The sequence below is a fragment of the Lithobates pipiens genome, unplaced genomic scaffold (assembly GCF_037356315.1).
Source record: "Lithobates pipiens isolate NorthernLeopardFrog02 unplaced genomic scaffold, aLitPip1_a1.2 Scaffold_27, whole genome shotgun sequence".
NCBI lineage: Eukaryota > Metazoa > Chordata > Amphibia > Anura > Ranidae > Lithobates > Lithobates pipiens.
The window spans coordinates 17,771,688-17,794,188 of NW_027507788.1; the positions used below are offsets into that span (position 1 = coordinate 17,771,688).

The 22,501-nt window shown below is 44.1% G+C and overlaps 1 protein-coding gene across 1 annotated transcript in view; it reads right to left on the reverse strand.

Moving 5' to 3' along the window:
- LOC143933600 (B-cell receptor CD22-like) overlaps window positions 1-22,501 on the reverse strand; it is a 43,193-nt gene that overhangs the window by 16,912 nt on the left and 3,780 nt on the right. Inside the window, exons 4-6 of the mRNA XM_077456548.1 lie at window positions 14,788-15,078; window positions 6,925-7,188; window positions 6,608-6,850 (exon numbers count right to left, since the gene is read on the reverse strand). Coding sequence (XP_077312674.1) covers window positions 6,608-6,850; window positions 6,925-7,188; window positions 14,788-15,078 — 798 coding nt within the window. The remainder of the gene's footprint in view (window positions 1-6,607; window positions 6,851-6,924; window positions 7,189-14,787; window positions 15,079-22,501) is intronic.

Genomic DNA, 22,501 nt, shown 5'->3' on the forward strand with positions numbered 1-22,501 from the left:
CAGAAGTGGGTGCAGATACCTGTACTGGTACCTGCACCCCCCTCCCCCCTGAAAGGTGCCAATTGTAGTGCTGGAGGATTCCAATGAGTGGAAGGTCCACTTTAGGGTGGACCTCCGCTTTAAGGTAGACATTTAGGCGGTTAATCATAAATTGGCATGACCTTCCCTTTACAAATTCAAGGTACAGTGGTGCAGTAGTATGTAGTAGCATATAGGAGAGAAGGGGGGCCTGAAAGGGTTTAAAAAAAAAAAAAAAGATCCTGTGTCCCTGCAACAGAATGAAACAATTAGCAGCTGCGGTGGCTGATCTGTTCATTCTGTGCCCATTCATAAGTATCCATCTCCCATTATTATTATTATTATTATACGGGATTTATATAGCGCCGACAGTTTACGCAGTGCTTTACAACATTAGGGCAGACAGTACAATTACAATACAATTCAATACAGGGGGGGAATCAGAGGGCCCTGCTCATTAGAGCTTACAATCTAGGAGGGAGGGTCAAGTTATACAAAAGGGTAATATCTGTGGTGGGTGATCTAATGGAGAAAATAGTGCAGTTGTTAGATGGAGGCAGGATAGGCTTCTCTGAAAGAGGAAAGTTTTTAGGGATCGCCTAAAAGTGGATACATTTGAAGACAGTCTGTCAGATTGGGGTAGGGAATTCCAGAGGATGGGTGAGGCTCGGGAGAAGTCCTGGAGGCGAATATGGGAGGAGGTGATGAGGGAGCTAGAGAGCAGGAGGTCTTGGGAGGAACGAAGAGGGTGATTAGGTTGGTTTTTTGAAACTAGGCTAGTGATGTAGCTGGGGGCAGAGCTGTGGATGGATTTATAACTTATTGTTAGTATTTTGGATTTAATCCGTTGGGTGAGTGGCAGCCAACGGAGGGATTGGCAGAGATGGGTAGCAGACACGGAGCGGTTTGTAAGGTGGATGAGTCTGGCAGCAGCATTCATGGTGGACTGAAGGGGGGATAGTCTATTGACAGGTGCCTACAAAGGGGATTTGTTTTTGTGTAAGCAAGCTTGTCTTCCCAGGATAGGGAAAGGTTAAACCTATCTCTGCATTTCCCGGGCTTTTCTGGGCACTGCCCTCCTCCGTGTGCTGTGAATAAAATAGGGAAAGGCCCCTTTCACATTGGGGCGGGAGCGGCGTCGGCGGTAAATCGCCGCTATTTTTAGCGGCGCTTTACCGTCGTTTTAGCGGCGGTCTGCGGGCGCTAGCGGGGTGGTTTTAACCCCCGCTAGCGGCCGAAAAAGGGTTAAACCCGCCCGCAAAGCGCCGCTGCAGCGGCGCTTTGCCGGCGGTATTGCCACGCTGTCCCATTGATTTCAATGGGTAGGAGCGGTATAGGAGCGGTGAATACACCGCTCCTTCACCGCTCCAAAGATGTGGCTAGCAGGACTTTTTTCACTGTCCTGCCAGCGCACCGCCCCAGTGTGAAAGCCCTCCGGCTTTCACACTGGAGTTAAAGGGGCCGGTTTTTTTCAGGCGCTATTTTTAGCGCTGTAACGCCTGAAAACCGCCCCAGTGTGAAAGGGGCCAAATGCTCTGATCAGGGAGATGCCATCTGCATGGGAAAAACTGAGAGGCCAACCACAGCATGTAACCAGCAATATCTGAGAGGGAGCCACACGTAGGACACTGGTTTGTTGTACCATGTAGTCCCACCGAACTCTGGAACATCGGAGGAATCTGCCAGCTTTGGAGGACACCAGTTATGGACTTGCAGCTTATTAAGGTGTGCCTCAGCAGTCTTAGCTTAGTTAGTTAGGGATGGAAATGTATTTCATTCATTTGGACATTTGCCATGAGAACAACTTATCAGTAAAGTCTTTTGAAACGTTCTAAGCCTAGCCTGAAGTTATTCAAGGTGCATGGTGGTACATAGCGTATATGAGAAGAACATGGCCTGTAAAGCACATATGGGGTATGAAGCAAGGCCACTACATAAGGTAACACAGCAGGACAGTTGGAGAACAGTTCCTAGGGGTAACCATGAACTGGTGGGACATGTATAGCAGCTGGTCATAAAGTGTGATACCCGGTGAAGGTGACAGGTCCTCCAGTAGTGAGGGGCTCAGTTTCCCTGAAAGCATCTGGGATTGAACCCATGGTACAGAGACGCCACAGCCTAGCTGCATGGTTTGAGAGCTGAAGGAGACAAGTGAAAGCAAGCATAGGATCCTTGCTAGTGCTTGGTGGAACCCCATTCTGTTGCTGGGAGTGAGGTGGCAAAGGTGGCAGAGGTATGCCAGAGTGGTGGAGAGGGCATGGGCTCAGCAGTGTCCCTTCTAAATGCAGTATACATCCTGGAAGATGTGCAGTAACATGGGACAACACATTTTACAGAGGGACGCTACATTTTGCTATTGCACACAGTGTACAGCTCATCTCTATGCCGGGGTACCACCATATTAGACTTTCACATGAACATGCCCCCGCCTGGTTCTAGGTATTTAATAAGATCCGCCATTGAAAAATATACATTGGTGCGTAAACGGTTAATGACACCAGCATCATTAAACCTGGGAGGCTGAGGACATACTTTGAGTGTAGGATATCATGGGCCTGCCCCTGAGGAAATCTGACTTTAGCACACTACACTCAGTATTATCACGCAGAGAGCAATGATGGCATCAGAAGTCACTGCCACTCTTTGTATCACGGAGGACCACCAAAGGCCAAGAAACCCCACCTGCAACATATGACCTAAATACATCTGGAAACATTAGATAAAAAAAAAGAAAGAAATCCTGTCACTGGTGGCCTCTTCCTGGCAGCAGAATTACTATGTAGAGTAGAATAGATACACATCTACTTGTACACTTCCTCCTTGGCCAGATAAGCAAGTTGTCACTGGCAAGTGACATTCTGTAGCATTTCTGTAAGCAGAGGAGTGACGGAGTGCAACATAAAAGTATTCATAATGACAATAAATCAATGTGTATACAGTAAAACCTTAGATTGCGAGTATAATTCATTCAAGAAACACGCTTGTAATCCAAAGCACTTGTATATCAAAGCGAATTTCCCCATAAGAAATAATGGAAACTCAAATGATTCGTTCCACAACCGTTTATTCATAGGTCCTTCAGTTTATAGTCCATATAAAAAGATTATAGCAATGGGACCAGGTTGTGTAGCCATAAAATGTCCATCCACAAATAGAAGCCTCCACAAGGGGATTAGAAGCAAAATCCAGCAGGAGCTCCAGAGTATAAAAGAGAAGAGAGGGCGCCTCTAAGTGTAGCAATATGTTGCTAAATGTTGGACCTTCATTAAATGTACAGTGCCTTGCAAAAGTATTCAGCCCCCTTGAACTTTTCAATCTTTTGCCACATTTCAGGCTTCAAACATAAAGATATAATCACCAACAAGTGGGACACAATTGTGAAGTGGAACGAAATCTATTGGATATTTTAAACTTTTTTAGCAAATAAAAAACTGAAAAGTGGGGCGTGCAAAATTATTCGGCCCCCTTGCGTTAATACTTTGTAGAGCCACCTTTTGCTGTGATTACAGCTGCAAGTCACTTGGGGTATGTCTCTATCAGTTTGCACATCGAGAGACAGAAATTCTTGCCCATTCTTCCTTGCAAAACAGCTGGAGCTCAGTGAGGTTGGATGGAGAGCGTTTGTGAACAGCAGTTTTCAGCTCTTTCCACAGATTCTCGATTGTATTCAGGTCTGGACTTTGACTTGGCCATTCTAACACCTGGATACGTTTATTTGTGAACCATTCCTTTGTAGATTTTGCTGTATGTTTGGGATCATTGTCTTGTTGGAAGATAAATCTCCGTCCCAGTTTCAGGTCTTTTGCAGACTCCAACAGGTTTTCATCCAGAATGGTCCTGTATTTGGCTGCATCCATCTTCCCCTCAATTTTAACCATCTTCCCTGTCCCTGCTGAAGAAAAGCAGGCCCAAACCATGATGCTGCCACCACCATGTGTGACAGTGGGGATGGTGTGTTGAGGGTGATGAGCTGTGTTGCTTTTACGCCAAACATATCGTTCTGCATTGTGGGCAAAAAGTTTGATTTTGGTTTCATCTGACCAGAGCACCTTCTTCCACATGTTTGGTGTGTCTCCCAGGTGGCTTGTGGCAAACTTTAGACGAGACTTTTTATGGATATCTTTGAGAAATGGCTTTCTTCTTGCCACTCTTCCATAAAGGCCAGATTTGTGCAGTGTACGACTGATTGTTGTCCTATGGACAGACTCTCCCACCTCAGCTGTAGTTCTCTGCAGTTCATCCAGAGTGATCATGGGCCTCTTGGCTGCATCTCTGATCAGTCTTCTCCTTGTCTGAGCTGAAAGTTTAGAGGGACGGCCAGGTCTTGGTAGATTTGCAGTGGTCTGATAATCCTTCCATTTCAAAATGATCGCTTGCACAGTGCTCCTTGGGATGTTTAAAGCTTGGGAAATCTTTTTGTATCCAAATCCGGCTTTAAACTTCTCCACAACAGTATTACGGACCTGCCTGGTGTGTTCCTTGGTCTTCATGATGCTCTCTGCACTTTCAACAGAACTCTGAGACTATCACAGAGCAGGTACATTTAAACAAAGACTTGATTACACACAGGTGGATTCTATTTATCCCCATCAGTCATTTAGGACAACATTGGATCATTCAGAGATCCTCGCTGAACTTCTGGAGTGAGTTTGCTGCACTGAAAGTAAAGGGGCCGAATAATTTTGCAGGCACCACTTTTCAGTTTTTTATTTGCTAAAAAAGTTTAAAATATCCAATAGATTTAGTTCCACTTCACAATTGTGTCCCACTTGTTGGTGATTCTTCACAAAAAATTTAAATTTTATATCTTTATGTTTGAAGCCTGAAATGTGGCAAAAGGTTGAAAAGTTCAAGGGGGCCGAATACTTTCGCAAGACACTGTAACCATATTGCTACACTCTTTTATACTCAGTTGTGACATGACGTTACTTGTATATCAAGACATCGCTTGTATATCAAGTCAATATTTATTAAAACATTTTGCTTGTCTTGCAAAACGCTCTCAAACCAAGTTACTCTCAAACCAAGGTTTTACTGTAATATAGTAACATAATAATATAGTAATATAATAGTTCATATTGTAGACATGTATAAAAAACAAACTCATTGTTGTGTGTCTCCATAGAATAATGAACGTAGCCTCAATTAATTGGTACAATCCAGATTGGCATGAAGGGTAAAATGGTTAAAATCTTGCGATACAAACACCGGGGGGGGGGGGGGGCATCTAATAGCTCAACGCGTTTAGTGGCTTCTGCCACTCTTCAGGAGCAGATGTAGGGTAGGGGTCTACAAAAAATGTTCAAATAACTAAGTGTAGACTGTATGTTAAAATATAGATAGTATGTAAGTAGTACTGGGTAATTATTCCCCTCCTCCCCCTATAGACAGATCTATTTTATAACATCATTTCTACCTACGCTGAACTTAGCTTGCCTTGCAAAACGCTCTCAAACCAAGTTACTCTCAAACCAAGGTTTTACTGTATATGATTAGTGTATCCACACCAATATATACTCCTGCGCTACGGAATAAGTATATATTAACCAAAAATAAGTGCAATGATGGTTTGCTGATCTTATAACGTTACTGTGCCTTTAAATTGTGAGAATCAGTGCAAAAGCGCTACCCAGCGACAAAAAATGGAATAGTGAAAAACTCACATATCTACATCTCAATTGCTAAACCATTGTGCAACAACTTCTAACCATTGTGTAACATTATCTGACATAAAAAAAAAATCAAATAAACAATAAAATAGAAAAAAAAGTTGAAAAAACGCCCCGTGAGAGGGACGAAACCCGTCAGTTGACCGCGGGTGGTGACGTCATTTCTGGCCGGTGAGACGCAAGTCGATGTATACTTCCAGTTTCCTTTTTTTTTCCATATATATATATATATATTCATGTACAGTCTGAACTCTGCATCGTGATCTTGTCATTGACTAGTATGCAAGGTTCCTAAGCCTAGGGCTCGATATGTAGGTGATTTTTAGTACAGGATTGCTAGTGTGTCTTAAAGAGGAAGTAAACCCTGATGGGTGTTACTTCCTCTTTGTCTCCCTGCAAAGGTAAAGCATAATGGGCTACTATGCATCGCATAGTAGTCCATTATGTGTCACTTACCTGACACAGGAGCCAGCGAAGTCACCGCTGTCCCCTGTAGTCTGAAGCGTCCATCTTCTTCCAGGTATCGCTGCTCCGGCCACTCACAGCGCCGGAGCATCGATAACGTCACTCCCGCGCATGCGCACGGGAGCCGCCACTAACGGCATATCGCCGTTAGCAGCGGCATGCTGCTAACGGTGATAGTGAGCCTGCGTGCCACTGTCTACGGCGAATGCGCCGTAGACAGCTATCACTATCTTTTACTAAATATCTCCTAAGCCGTGTAGGTTTAGGAGATATTTCTTGGACCTTCAGGTAAGCCTTAATCTAATCTTACCTGTAGGTCAAAGTGATTTGTAAAGGTTTACAACCACTTTAAGTAGAACATTTTTTTCCAGTTAGGGACAAAAGCACATGGCTGGAAAAAAACTAAAAAGGATTTACTGAAAAATGTATACAATGAATTTAATTTGATTTCCGACCTGGAAAATCCTGCTCTGCGGAGGTGGAGTTTCCAGCTTTGTTGTGAGCAATGCAGGAGTATGAGCCAGAATTATCTTCATCATCTAATACCAGGATCTGTTCGGTTTTATCTAATAGGATATTTCCATCCTTCCTCCAGGTGTAATGAGTCACATTGGGCCTGCTACTTATAAAAGTGCACTTTAATTTGGGGGCCCCCTCCATTGGGCGAAGCACAACGACTTCAACTCCAGTAGCAGCATCTACAAAATATAGAAAAAGTGTTAATATATGATGACGAGTTATCTCAATAGCTGCTGAGTTATGATATACATACATAGCACATGAATCTCTGTTGGTGGTGATTCTCCTCTCCCAACATCATTTATTACAGTACAAGAATAGGGTTCCATGTCTTTGGTGACATTCCGTACTGTGATCTTCTGATCTTGAGATCTTAATTTAATTTTGCTATTCCCACGATACCATTCATATGTGTATGGAGGAGGGTTAGATCTGCTGGAGCACGTCAAAACCATATCACTACCCTCCAAAATCTCTTCAACTTTGGGTAAATTGACGGTCACATCTTTTGGTGGATCTGGTGAAGAAGAAAATGTTTTTTGGTTAAAGGTCATTTCCACTTGGAACCTTTATTTCTGTTTCTTTCTTGTTGATGAGTTGCATGAAATGTTGACTTCCAATATCTCTCAGGGCCTTAAAGTGTCTCTGTGATGAGGGCAGTATGAAGGCCATACTTCCCAACATTTTGAGTTGGGAATGAGGGACACCTACTACCAAACGTAGACGTAGGCATAGGACACGCCTCCTACCACACCTCCTTAACCACTTACGGACCACCCGCCGCAGTTTTACGGCGGCTGTTTGAAGGAGGATATCGTTGTTATGGTAGCAGCTATCTGCCATAACCCCCGGTATCCCCTTCTTCAGCGGGCAGTCGGCTACAAGACAAAAGTGGTCCCGGCGGCAGATTCACTGAGAGATTACTTTTATTGGTGGCAGGAGAGCGCCCCCTCCAGTGCCTTCCGCCGCTTACTGGAGCTGACGGCAGCGGTGGAGGCGATTGCATCCTGCTGCTGGCTCAGTATGGAGACAAGTGATGGAAAGACGGCCCACCCGCCCAATACAATTGCTGGGCGTAAGTGACGTCAAAACGTCACTTCCACCCATAGCTCTTAAAGGGACAATTTTTTTAAATGATTTTTTTTAAAAACAATTTAAAAAAAATTTTTTTTATTGCATTTTAGTCTAAATATGAGCTCTGAGGACTTTTTGACCCCCAGACCTCATGTTTAAGAGGACCTGCCGTGTTTTTTTTTTTTATTACAAGGGATGTTTGCATTCCTTGTAATAGGAATAAAAGTGACAATATTTTTTTTTTCAACAGTGTAAAAATAAAAAATAAAAGGTAAAATAAATAATAATAATAAAAAAAAAAATTTAACGTGCCCCGTCCCGCTGAGCTCACGCGCAAAAGCGAACGCACATGTGAGTAGCACCCGCATAGGAAAATGGTGTTCAAACCACACATGTGAGGTATCGCCGCGATCGGTAGAGCGAGAGCAATAATTCTAGCCCTAGACCTCCTCTGTAGCGCAAAACATGCAACCTGTGTAATTTTTTAAACGTCACCTATAGAGATTTTTAAGGGTAAACGTTTGTTGCCAGTCCACGAGCGGGCGTAATTTTGAAGTGTGACATGTTGGGTATCAATTTACTCGGCGTAACATTATCTTTGACAATATAAAACAAAATTGGGCTAATTTTACTGATGTCTTATTTTTTTTATTCACAAAAAGTGTTTTTTTTTCCAAAAAAAAGTGCGCTTGTAAGACCGCTGTGCAAATACAGTGTGAAAAAAAAGTATTGCAATGACCGCCATTTTATTCTCTATGGTTTTAGAAAAAATATATGTTTGGGGGTTCTAAGTAATTTTCTAGCACAAAAAAAGTTTTAAACATGTAAACACCTAAATCTGAAAATGAGGCTCGGAGGAGAATTAGTCAAAAAAAATAAAATAAAAAAAAGGTTAATTAAATCCACAAGGGCTTTTTTTTTACCACTTCTATTCCCTTATTTTGGCTTTTAACATTTACAAATGCAGCAATTTAAAAAATAGATGAAAGGCTTAGCGCTGGGAATCACTTTTTGATAGATAGATAAAAAGTGCATTTGATATACAGCTATATAGATCAGACCAAAATGAGGGACAAATGAGGAGGAATGAGGGACAGAGGGACATTCCTCCAAATCAGGGACAGTCCCTACAAATCAGGGCCAGTAATGGGAGCTATGTGAAGGCCACTATTGCTGGTCTCCTTCTGAAAATGCTAGCTGCCTGTCTGACTTAAAGCGGTTGTATACTCAAATTTAACATTTTTACCTACAGGTAAGACTATAATAAGGCTTACCTGTAGGTAAAATTAATATCTCCTAAACCTGTATGGTTATTATTATTTTTTTTTTTAGAGGTCACCCCACTTTAAAGCGGTAGTAAACCGGCACATTAAAATACTACCTCATTATCAAACACTTACCTCAGAACGAAGCCCCCGTATCTGTGCCCGGTCCACGGCGAGGGAGCTGACACCTTGCCCTTGGCAGATACGAGGGCTTCGTTCTGAGGTAAGTACGAGGGCTTCGTTCTGAGGTAAGTATTTGATAATCCTGATAATCCTGAAAACTCCTGCGCGCGTGCGCAGGAGTGACGTCATCGCAGATCCGGCCACTCACAGCACTGGAGCCGCGAGCCCGGAAGACACACCGAGGGCAAGGTGTCAGCTCCCTCAGCGTGGACTGGGCACAGATACGAGGGCTTCGTTCGGAGGTAAGTATTTGATAATCCTGGTAATTCTGAAAACTCCTGCGCGCGTGCACAGGAGTGACGTCATCGCAGATCCGGCCACTCACAGCACCGGAGCTGCGAACCCAGAAGACACGCCGAGGGCAAGGTGTCAGCTCCCTCAGCGTGGACTGGGCACAGATACCGGGGCTTCGTTCTGAGGTAAGTATTTGATAATCCTGATAATCCTGAAAACTCCTGCGTGCGTGCGCAGGAGTGACGTCATCGCAGATCCGGCCACTCACAGCACTGGAGCCGCGAGCCCGGAAGACACGCAGAGGGCAAGGTGTCAGCTCCCTCGCCGTGGACCAGGCACAGATACGGGGGCTTCGTTCTGAGGTAAGTGTTTGATAATGAGGTAGTATTTTAATGTGCTGGTTTACTACCGCTTTAAAGTGGGGTGACCTCTAAAAAAAAAAAAAAAAAAATTAAAGTCAGCCGCTGCAAATACTGCAGCGGCTGACTTTTACTAATCGGACACTTACCTGTCCCAGGGTCCAGCGATGCGGGGGAACGAAGCCCCCGCTTGTTCCCCGCTCCACTTGCGGCGCCGGCATTCTTACTGTGGGCACCCGCCTGTGGCTTCACAGCCGGGCACTCAATGCGCATGCGCGAGCGGTTCCGCATGCCGTGATATGCCGCACAGTCATCTGGGACATGTGACAGGTCCCAGATGACTGTGCGGCGCCGAGGGGAAGTGATGTCACCAGCCCGGGCAATGAAGGAGGCAGACTACGAGGGACCCCCTAGCAACAGGCATTGAGAGGTGAGTAAAAAAAAAATGTTTCCAATTATTATTTTTTTATTTTTTTATGAATTTTAAGCAATTTTTTTTAAGTACGTTTGAATCATAGACCCAGAACAAGCATGATTTAAATCAGCTTCAGAAAATTGTCAGACCTCTTTTTGTTTTTGTGCTTGTTCCAGGTTAGCTACTCAAGCAGCATTTTATGACAGTGTCCCTTTAAGTAGTAAAATACTCACTAAACAGTTTGCAGAAGTACCCAACCATTGCGGTCATTAAAAGGAAAAACGATGGCTTCTCTACATGTAAAAATACACCAAAAATTTACAACACAATTTACCGAGGAAGACGTCATTACTGGAGTCTTTGAAACAATGGAAGAAGAAGTCACCATTGCTGACCCAAAGATGAGAAATCCATTTTCTTTTTTTAGATCCTTAAAAAAGTTACCTTGTTTTTCAGAACTGAGAACCCAACACCGGGTGCTTTACAGTGCCGGTAATTTGCAGAACTGAGAACCCAACACCGGGTGCTTTACAGTGCCGGTAATTTGCAGAACTGAGAACCCAACACCGGGTGCTTTACAGTTCCGGTAATTTGCAGCCCAAAACAAGTCTAAAAATAAAAGGACCTCACACACCCTGCAACCTCTTTAGCTCCTTAAAATACATGTGAACACTTGTAAAAAAAAAAAAACATTCAGTTTAACGGAAGATTTTACCCCCCTTCCTGACCAGAGCATTTTTGCGATTCGCCACTGCGTCGCTTTAACTGACAATTGCGCGGTCGTGTGACGTTTTACCCAAACGAAATTGACGTTTTTTTCCCCGACAAATAGAGCTGTCTTTTGGTGGTATTTGATCACCCGAGTGATCCAAACCCGACACGGCACCGGACCACTTTGGAGCCCCTCCTTCCAGTTACTACGCCTCGGGCTAGCCAATCCCGAGACTCGGAAAAGGATGGATCCGCACCCCAGGACATGAGGGCCTCTGAGGGCTGGTCAGGAGGACCAGGGAGTCAGAACATATTTCTGGACCCCAGAAACCCGTGATCTCAGCACCTTAAGTACCCTCTCCCGGAATACACAGCGAAACAACGCACCCACTGATTGGCTCAGAGAGAGACAGAGAGAGATTGGTACCCAATGCGTCCAACCAGACTGCATTCCAGTGACTGTCATAGGTGTCACCCACACCCATGCCCAGGCAGAACATAGTACAGTCCAGATAAACTGGTGCCAAGACTATAATTTACCGAAATTAACCCTAAGCCCTTGTACACACGGTGGGAGATTCCGACAACCAAATCCGTCAGATTTTGTCCGTCTGATTTTTTCCGACGGATTTTGTCCGAAACTGTTGCATACACACAGTCGGACAAAGTTGTCGGAAAATCCGACGTGATAACGTTATTTGGTTACGACGGGACTACGTTCAGGCTAGTAGCCAATAGCTTTGGTCTAGGAATTTGAGCTGAGCATGCGTGGCACTTTGTCCGATTGGAATTCTCTACACATGATCGGAGTATGTCCGATCGGAGCATTTTGTCTGAAAATTTTACAAACAAGTTGGAAAACTTGGTCCGTCGGATACTCCAAAGGAAACAGTCCGATGCAGACCACACACAGTCGGAATATCTGACAAAACGGTCCGATCAGACACATTCCGTCTGAATCTCCGACCGTGTGTACAAGGGCTAAGACCCAACTTTGGTCTCGGGAAAAACAAAATTTACAAAAACATAGCGGGCGCTCATAAACTAGGCAGATTGCTGTTCTGTCAGCACAGAAGGTGTGGATCCTGTGTTCCTGTAAAGCAGATCCATGCCTTCCACTAGTAAAAGCACCTCCCCCACTACACTGAAACAACCAAGAACAATGGGGTAGTGGCGCCGCCAGATATGTTTGTAAAATAATAACACAAGTCCATCAACTGTCCTTAGAAAAAACAAAAACCTGCAAGACAAAGGCATAATGAGCTAGTATGCATTGCATACTAACTCATTATTAAATACTCACCTTAGATCAAAGCCCCCCACCAGCAGTCCCGGCACACTGCCCTGCCCAGCGACATGTCTCCCGGAGTTATTTTCGGGTATCGTTGACTCCAGCACTGTGATTGGCCAGAGCCACGATGAATTCACTCCCACGCATGCGCGAGGGAGTTGCCGGTAACGGCACAAACGAGCCGTTGCTTCGCGGCGCATGTGGTGATGATGATGTTGGCACATGCTGATACAGGGGATATCTCCTAAACCATACAGATTTATATCCAGGAGGAGAAGAGGTCCCCAAAAATTGTCAGTTAGGTATCCGATGTGTCCACCTCAATATCACAGTCTTGCTATAAGTCGCTGATCGCCGACATTATTAGTAAAAAAATTGTAGACGCTATAACTTAAGCAAAACAAAAAATGTGTAATACTGCGCTGTCCCAATATCACTCTAAGCCCCCGTACACGCGGTCGTACATTCCGACAGAAAACGTCCAATCAGACCGTGTTGTCGGATAATCCGACCATCTGTGGGCTCCATCGGACTTTTTCCATCGGAATGTCCGACCAGCAAAGTCTGAGAGCTGGATATAAAATTTTTCGACAACATGATCCAAAGTCCAAACGTTTGTAGAGAATTCCGATCGGACAAAGTGCCACGCATGCTCAGATCAAATTACGAGACCAAAGCTATTGGCTACTAGCCTGAACGTAGTCCCGTCGTTATGAACCTACGTCATCACGTTCCGAACGATCGGATTTTCCGACAACTTTGTCCGACCGTGAGTATGCAACACCAGTTTTGGTCAAAATCCGTCAGAAAAAATCCGACCGATTCTGTGATCGGAATTTCCGACCGTGTGTACAAGTGCTTAAAGTGTCACTAATCAAAACAAAATAAGTAAACCTGCTGCAACTAAAATGTGAGGCACACGTAATATACAAAATTAGAAAAAATTACCTGCACTGAAAAACTTGAATAGTAGCAAATAAAGTATGTGAACTGAGAAATATATCATCTATAACTTTTGAGCAAACCAATCAAAATACGCTTATTGGAATGGTATTTTTACCAAAAATACGTAGCAGAATACATATTGGCCTAAATTGATGAAGTTAGATTTTTTACTTTTTTTTTATTCGTTTTTAAAGTACAAAGTAAATTTTTTTTTTGTTTTTCAAAGATTGTCTGTGTTTTTTTTTTGTTTAAAGCACACAAAAAAAAAATGCAGAGGTGATCAAATACCACCAAAAGAAAGCTCAATTAGTGGGGAAAAAAGGACATCAATTGTATTTGGGTACATCGTTGCATGACTGCGCAATTGTCAGTTAAAGTAATGCAGCGCCGTATCACAAACAAAAATTTTCTGGTCATGAGGGGGGGGAGGGTTAAATCTTCCAGAGATGAAATGGTTAATATTTAACCTTTGCTCCAAGCAAATCACGTCCCTTAACTAAATCGGGATACTTAATTTTTAATCAGATTCTAACATTAACCTTTGCTCTTAAAGAGGAGTTTCCATTAAAACAAAATATAATTAAAAGTCAGCAGCTACAAATACTGCAGCTGCTGACTTTTAATAATCAGACACTTACCTGTCCCAGGGTCTAGCGATGTGGGGGGATCGAAGCCCCACTCGCCACCCCCTCCTCTCGGCGGCGGGCACAGCCGGGCAACCCACTGAGCATGCGCGAGCGCCGCCGTGATTGGCTGTGCAGTCATCTGGGACCTGTCAAGTGTCCCAGATGACTGACAGGAGGGAGGGGGCAGAGCTGAGCCCTTCCTGTGCCGAGGGGAAGTGATGTCACCAGCCCAGGCACTGAAGGAGGCAGACTACGAGGGACCCCCTAGCGACAGACATTTAGAGGTTTTTCTTTAGGAATTTTCATGATTTTTTTTTTCTGTGGAACACCACTTTACATTTTACTCCCCCTGTTTTTATCCAAATTATATCCAAATTAATAATTTTCTATCCAACTTATCTGACAACGAATCCATAACACCAGGGGCGGACTGACCATTTGGCCACTCGGGCACTGCCCGAGGGCCCTGGGCCATTAGGGGGCCCCATCAGGGTTGCCAGCCTAGTAAAACCAGGGACAGTCTGGAAAAATCTGTGTTTTTTTTTTTTTACATCTGTTCCTTACCAACATCCTTTGGATCTAAAAATCCAGAGATTATAGCTTCCCCATCTCTCCAGTACCTTCTCAACCAATAGAAACATGTCTGTGTATACTGTGTGTACATGTATGTGTATACCGTGTGATTGTATATTGTATGTGATTGTATACTGTGTGGCCCTATAATCTCTGATTGCCTGGGGGGCCCAAAAACTCCTATTGCCTGGGGATCCAATGAGTTGTCAGTCCGCCCCTGCATAACACTAAGTGCCGTATTTATAAAGGAGTCAATCCGACATTCACTAAACATTCTCTGTTGTCAAATCTTCTAGCTGTGTGTGTTGTGAATGACAGTAATTACTTGACTAGTGACCTAAGTAACCCTTTAAAATCTTCTTTTATGTTTTTCATGCTGAATGTATGGAGCTCAATAAGTGGGAAATTTCTGCAAAATTTGAATTGCCTGTAATACATACATCTGATGTTCAGTGTTCCTGCCTTGTGTGATGTTCTCCCATTATGATAAGTTACTGTGCACTGGATTTCTGTTTTGTCATCTTCATATGAAGGAATATATCTGATTGTTAATATTTCTCTCCAGTTTCCTCCAGATAGATCTTCAGATCGTCTCTCGGTTTGTCCAGCTTTGTTCCACCTTAGAGAAGGTGGACTGGAGCCACATGTGTGCTCTACAGAGCATGCAACTATTTCAGGACGTCCTTCAACCATTTGTCCTTTTCCAGAAAGTACCGGTATGTTTGGAGTATCTGAAAAATGTTAATGGTTAAGTTCATGAAGTGAGGTTATATCTTTCAGTTCGGGTTCTTCAAAGTAAAAGAAAGTAACCTGCAAAAAAGTTAGAACTCCTGACTTTCCCACTTACCGATTACCGATGGTTATACTATTCCTCCACGTCTTCATTGGCCTTCCTTAATATCATTTTAATTGCTTTTGAATGCATTGGGCTCAATTCACAAAGCTAACACACCTGGATAAGTAGACTTATTTTCAAAAAATTTTAAGTTATTTTTAGTTAAAGAAAATGATAGTCACAGATCTCAAAATAGAGAACCTCAGATTAGCGTTAGAGGTTTATGAACTAAATCTATTACATGTCGTTATTACGTTTTCTTGCTTGACAGCACTCCCCATAACACAAAAAAGTGTGAAATGTCTTGAGATAGAACAGCTGTGCAAGCGTTCTATATGGAGGATTCATTAACCACTTTTAGCCCCGGAGCATTTTGCTGGCTTAAGACCAGACCACTTTTTGCGATTCGGCACTGCGTCGCTTTAACGGACAATCGCGCGGTCGTGCGACGTGGCTCCCAAACAAAATTGACGTCCTTTTTTTCCCAAAAATAGAGCTTTCTTTTGGTGGTATTTGATCACCCCTGCGGTTTTTATTTTTTGAGCTATAAACAAAAATAATTGTGAAAAAAACGCATTATTTTTTACTTTTTGTTATAATAAATATCCCCCAAAAATATATAAAAAAACATTTTTTTCCCTCAGTTTAGGCCGATACGTATTCTTCTACATATTTTTGGTAAAAAATAAACGCAATAAGCGATTATTGATTGGTTTGCACAATAGTTATAACGTTTACAAAATAGGGGATAGTTTTATGGCATTTTTATTAATAATTTTTTTTTACTAGTAAATGGTGGCGATCGGCAATTTTTATTGTGACTGCGACATTATGGCGGACACATTGGACATTTTTGACACATTTTTGGGACCATTGTCATTTATACAGGCATCAGTGCTATACAAATGCAGTGATTCCTGTGTAAATGACACTGGCAGTGAAAGGGTTAACCAGTGGGTGGCAGTGTAGGGGTTAAGTGTTCCTAGGGGTGTGTTACTAACTGTGGGGGGGTTGGGCTTTCATTTAGTGAACACTGATCTCTGCTCCAATCACGTGGAGCAGAGATCAGCGTCACTTGTTGATAGGCAGAATGGGGAGATGCTGTTTACAATGACATCTCCCCGTTCAGCCGCCCCCGTGAGACGATCGCGGGTATCCCCGTGGCGATTGGGTCCGCGGGACCCGCAACTGGACTCACAGGGGTCCCGACTGGCACGTGAGTGCGCCGCCAGCGGTGCGCACGCGATGGCAGGGCGGCATATAAAAATGGACATACCTGTATGCCAATATGCCTGCCCGTGCCATTCTGCCAACGTACATGGGCGTGTGCCGGTCGGGAACTGGTTAAAGCACAGAACAATAACTACTTGGAGATCATTCTTTTTCTGCCACTTTTTGTTTTCATGTAACAGTCCGTTTTTCTTTTTTGCTAGGAAATTACTTAGAACCCCCAAACATTATATATTTTAAAAGCACATACCCTAGTGCAGCCGTTCGCAACCTTTTCAACATAGAGGAACTCTTGAAATAGTTCTCTGGTCACGGGGAACCCCCTGCTAAAAATTAGAAATCTACAACTCATGATACATTAGTGTGATGGTCAGTTGGAAGAATGGTCCTTACACTTGTGATCAGTGGGAAGAATTACCTCCTTACAGATAGCTAAAAAGATCAATGGTGTCAGTGGGAACTTCTGAGAGGCAGAAATTGCCCAATGCTGAAGGAACCCCTACAACCTCTGGAGGAACCCTAGGGCTCCACGGAACCCTGGTTGAGAATCACTGCCCTAGAGGATAATGCTGGGTTTTGCAATTTTTTATGTCACATGGTATTTGCACAGCGGTTTTTCAAACGCAATTGTTTGTGATAAAATACACTTTAATTTTAATGTAAAAAAACACAATAAACAACCCAATTTTTTTTTAAATATAAAAGATGATGTTACGTTGAGTTTCATAGTTAGTTAGGTTGAATAAAGACACCAGTCCATCCAGTTCAACCTGAGTGAGTGTCTAATGAGTGAGTGAGTTAATAGATACCAAACGTGTAACACTTTAAAATTGTGCACGCCCATGCAGTAAGGAAAAACAAGTAAATTTTACTATCTACAGGTAATTCTTTAACCACTTGCTTACTGGGCACTTAAACCCCCCTCAGTCCCAGACCAATTTTCAGCTTTCAGCGCTGATGCACTTTGAATGACAATTGCGCGGGCATACAACACTGTACCCACATGAAATTTTTATCATTTTTTTCCCACAAATAGAGCTTTCTTTTGGTGGTATTTAGTTACAGCTGGGAGTTTTATTTTTTGCTAAACAAACAAAAAAAGATGCAAAAAAAAAAAAATCATGTTTAATAGTTTGTTATAAAATTTTGCAAACGGGTCATTTTTCTCCTTCATTGAAGTGCGCTGATTAGGCGGCACTGATAGGCTGCATTGGTGGGCACTGATGGGCTGCATTGGTGAGCACTGATGGGCTGCATTGGTGGGCACTGATAGGCTGCACTGGTGGGCACTGATAGGCTGCACTGGTGGGCACTGATAGGCATAGTTAAGGCGGCACTAATAGGCACAGATAAGGCGGCACCGATGGGCACAGATAAGGCGGCACAGATAAGATGGGCACAGATAAGATGGCACGGATGGGTGGCACGGATGGGTGGCACTGATAGATGGGACTGATGGGCACTGATAGGTGGCACTGATAGGTGGCTCTGATAGGTGGCACTGCTGGGCACTGCTGGGCGGCACTGCTGGGCACTGATGGGCGGCACTGGGGTGCAGCACCTTTGAGGCAGATTGTGGGCACTGTGTGTGGCACTGTGGGTGGCACTGCTGGGTGGCACTGTGGGTGGCACTGCTGGGTGGCACTGTGGGCACTGCTGGGTGGCACTGTGGGCACTGCTGGGTGGCACTGACGGGGGGCACTAACTTTTATTAAACTGGCACTGTAGGGGGCAGGTGGGCACTGGCAGGGGGCAGCTGAGCGCTTACATTACTGGCCGTGATCGGGACTGATGTCCCGATCACGGCCGCCGGTGATCGGCTTTTTTTTTTTCTCCTCGCGCTGACAGGAATAATAGCCGATTACCGGCTCCGTTCTATCACATGATCAGCTGTTATTGGCTGACAGCTGATCACGTGATAAGGGGTCGGGATCGACCCCTTTCACGGATTGGTGATCAGGCGAGTCTCATGGACTCGCCGATCACAGAGAGCGCCGCGCGCGCCCCTCAGGGGGCGCGCAGGCCGCTCGTACACGGGATGACGTCAATAGACGTAGTCCCGGAAATGTAGGTCCGCGCTAATGCCGTCATTTGGCAATAGCGCGGTACCGAAGTGGTTAAAAGCCTTTACAGGTTACCACTTTAGATTTACAGAGGAAGTCTAGGACTAGAGACTAGAAGTCTAGGACTAGAATTACTGCCCATGATCTGACATTTATGGTGATACCTCACATGGGTGGGACAATCACTGTTAGCCCTTGTACACACGGTCGGAGATTCCGACAACCAAATCCGTTGGAGTAATTCCGACGGATTAATTCTGGAAGAGGTCCGGAAGTGATGTTGCATACACACGGTCGGACTCAGTTGTCGGAAAATCCGATTGTACATAACGTGATGAAGTTACTTCGTTACGACGGGACTATGTTCAGGCTAGTAGCCAATAGCTTTGGTCTAGGAATTTGATCTGAGCATGTGTGGCACTTTGTTCGTCGGAGTAGGCTACACATGATCGGAGTATGTCCGATAGGAGCATTTTGTTGGAAAATTTTACCAGTAAGTTGGAAAAGTTGGTCTGTCGGATATTCCGACGGAAACAGTCCGATGGAGACCACACACAGTCGGAATATCCGACAATACGCTCCGATTGGACACATTGCGTCGTAATCTCCGACCGTGTGTACAAGGGCTTAGGATGCGTGCTTAACCGACGCATGTGTTCTCTTTTGCACATAAACACGGGGGCGGGGCACTTCAATTTTCTTTTCTTTATTTTAATTATGATTTTCTTTTATTTTTACACCGTTGCTTTCATTTTTTATTTTTATTTTTGATTACTTTTATTGCTGTCACAAGGAATGTAAACAACCTTGTGACAGCAATAAGCATGTGACAGGTACACTTTATGGAGGAATCTAGGGTCAATAAGACCCCAAATCCCCCCTCTGCACTTAAGATCATTAAAAACACCAAGATCCGTGTTTTTAAATGCTTTTGATTTTTTGAAAATGGCGCCGATGACATCTGGGTAACCCGGACGTGATGTCAGGTCTTCACTTCCAGGTTACCATGGCCGAGACCCTATCAAAGCTGATCCTGGCTTGGCTTTGTTTGAGTGTGTCTGACTAGCCGGGTCTCCCGGTGGGACAGGAGAGGCCAAGCAATCTGTGGAAGGCGATGGGGGGGGGTCGCAATCAAGTGACTAGTTAGTAGCTCCGATTGCTATTACAAGAGAGCCGTCCACCAACTCTAAAAAGCCTGCAGCTGCAACATCATCCAGGTACAACAAACTGTGGGTATAGCATTGGGTATATGGGATTGTATATTTTTTTTTTTATTATTTTTTTTTTTTCATGGTTGAACTAGATGGACTGTATTTTTTTTTCCCAATACATTTTTATTGATTTTTACACAATACAATTTATGCATTCAAACAACGGAACTTGTGCATTACATTGTATGTATAGTGATATGGTAAGTGTTACCTAACAGAGTTTCTAAATACAGGGTTCATAATTAAGTAAACAAACGACAGGGTAGCCATTAGTGATGTATATGAATATAGTAACATAGGTAATAAAACCTGGGGGGAGGAGAGAGGAGTAAGATACGGGGGTGGGGGACTTGTGTCTTTTTTCAACCTCACTAACTGTGTAACCTCTTGAAGATCGATGACGTACCAGGTACAGTTTTTACCAAAGGTGCAGTTGTCTTTTAAGTTCCCGCAGTATTTTGGAAAGGTGATGTTAGGCCTCCATTGTACACTTTAGAACATCGAATATCCACTCTAACTAAGCCAACCCCTAAAACATTACCTACACCTACTTTGCGTAGAGTCACTGCAAAGCTGTTAAGTTGTGTAAGAATTTTGGACCACTTATGGTGATATTCTAAGATGTTGAATACCAACGAAACCGGTTAAGCTGGCCATGCAGGGCAACATCTGATTGTACAATTTCATTCAGGTTTCCCATCAATATCCTAATGCCAGGAATGGATTGCATAGTCGGGTCAGCAGGGCCATGTCAGGGACCGATGCCATCCAAGGAGGCCATTTTACCTGCCCTGATAAACCCTCTTTCCCCATCGCAAAGATGGCTACTTTGTGGGCGTTCGCATACACACAGGCAGTCAGTTTAGTGACACTGAGCGTCTTAAAAGTGCAAGCTCAGTGTAAAGATATCTTCTCTTGGATGAAAGAACGGCAGTACTGGGCTTATTGATGCTGAGCCTGCGCTGTTCCCAGGCTTCATATCGCTGAAGAACCTCAGGCTCTGCTCCTGCCTATGGGACAGATGTAGTGCCTGGGCAAGAAACTCAGTAATTCTGAGTCTGTGATTTTATCATGTTCAGTATTACTGAGATGCTCTGAGTACGGAGTATATAGACATTGAGGCTCGTTGCCAACCTCACCGTGACACCATGCTGTGCGGATTAGCCATCTCAATTGGCCTCATTGGTGGCACAGCTCTGCTGGTAATCGTACTGTTACAGCTCTCTTCCCATTTGTCTGGGGAGGGGGTGGGGGTCCAAAATTCCAATACATCTGCAATAATTACTGTTTGTGCCCCCAATATAGAGATTTGATCACTTTGTGGGCTTATGACCACTTCAGTGGCCACAGAAACTGCAATAAAGTTCCATCAAAAGTTCTAACACTTCTAAAAATATAACAGAAAGAATGTCTGTGTTCAAATCCAAATAGCTTACATACAGTATCTCACAAAAGTGAGTACACCCCTCACATTTTTGTAAATATTTTATTATATGTTTTCATGTGACAACACTGAAGAAATGACACTTGTCTACAATGTAAAGTAGTGATTGTACAGCTTGTATAACAGTGTAAATTTTCTGTCCCCTCAAAATAACTCAACACACAGCCATTAATGTCTAAACCACTGGCAACAAAAGTGAGTACGCCCTACGTGAAAATATCCAAATTGAGCCCAATTAGCCATTTTCCCTCCCCAGTGTCATGTGACTCGTTAGTGTTACAGGGTCTCAGGTGTGTATGGGGAGCAGGTGTGGTAAATTTGGTGTTATCACTCTCACTCTCTCATACTGGTCACTGGAAGTTCAACATGGCACTTCATGGCAAAGAACTCTCTGAAAAAAGGAATTTTTGCTCTACATAAAGATGGCCTAGGCCAGGGGTAGGGAACTTTGGCTCTCCAGCTGTTTTAAAAATACAAATCCCATCATGCCTCTGCCTCTGCCTCTAGGAGTCATGCCTGTGATTGTTAGGGTTTTGCAATGTCTCATGGGGCTTGTAGTTTCAAAACAGCTGGAGAGCTGAGGTTCCCTACCCCTGGCCTAGGCTATAAGAAGATTGCCAAGACCCTCAAACTGAGCTGCAGCATGGTGGCCAAGACCATACAGCAGTTTAACAGGAAAAGTTCCACTCAGAACAGGACTCGCCATGGTCGACCAAAGAAGTGCAGAGTGCACATGCTCAGCGTCATATCCAGAGGTTGTCTTTTGGAAATAGACGTATGAGTGCTGCCAGCATTGCTTCAGAGGTTGAAGAGGTGGGGGGGGGGGTCAGCCTGTCAGTGCTCAGACTATAAGCGGCACACTGCATCAAATTGCTCTGCATGGCCGTCATCCTAGAAACAATCCTCTTCTAAAGATGATGCATGAGAAATCCCGCAAACAGTTTTCTTAAGACAAGCAGACTAAGGACATGGATTACTGGAACCATGTCCTGTGGTCTAATGAGACCAAGATAAACTTATGTGTGGGGGGGCAACCATGTGAGGAGGAAAAAGACAAGTGTGTCTTGTCTACAGTCAAGCATGGTGGTGGGAGTGTCATGGTCTGGGGCTGCATGAGTGCTGCCGGCACTGGGGAGCTACAGATCATTGAGGGAACCATGAATGCCAACATGTACTGTGACATACTAAAGCAGAACATGACCCCCTCCCTTCAGAGACTGGGCCACAGGGGAGTATCCCAACATGATAACGACCCCAAACACACCTCCAAAACTACTACTGCCTTGCTAAAGAAGCTGAGGTTAAAGGTGATGGACTGGCCAAGCATATCTCCAGACCTAAACCCTATTGATCATCTGTGGGGCATCCTCA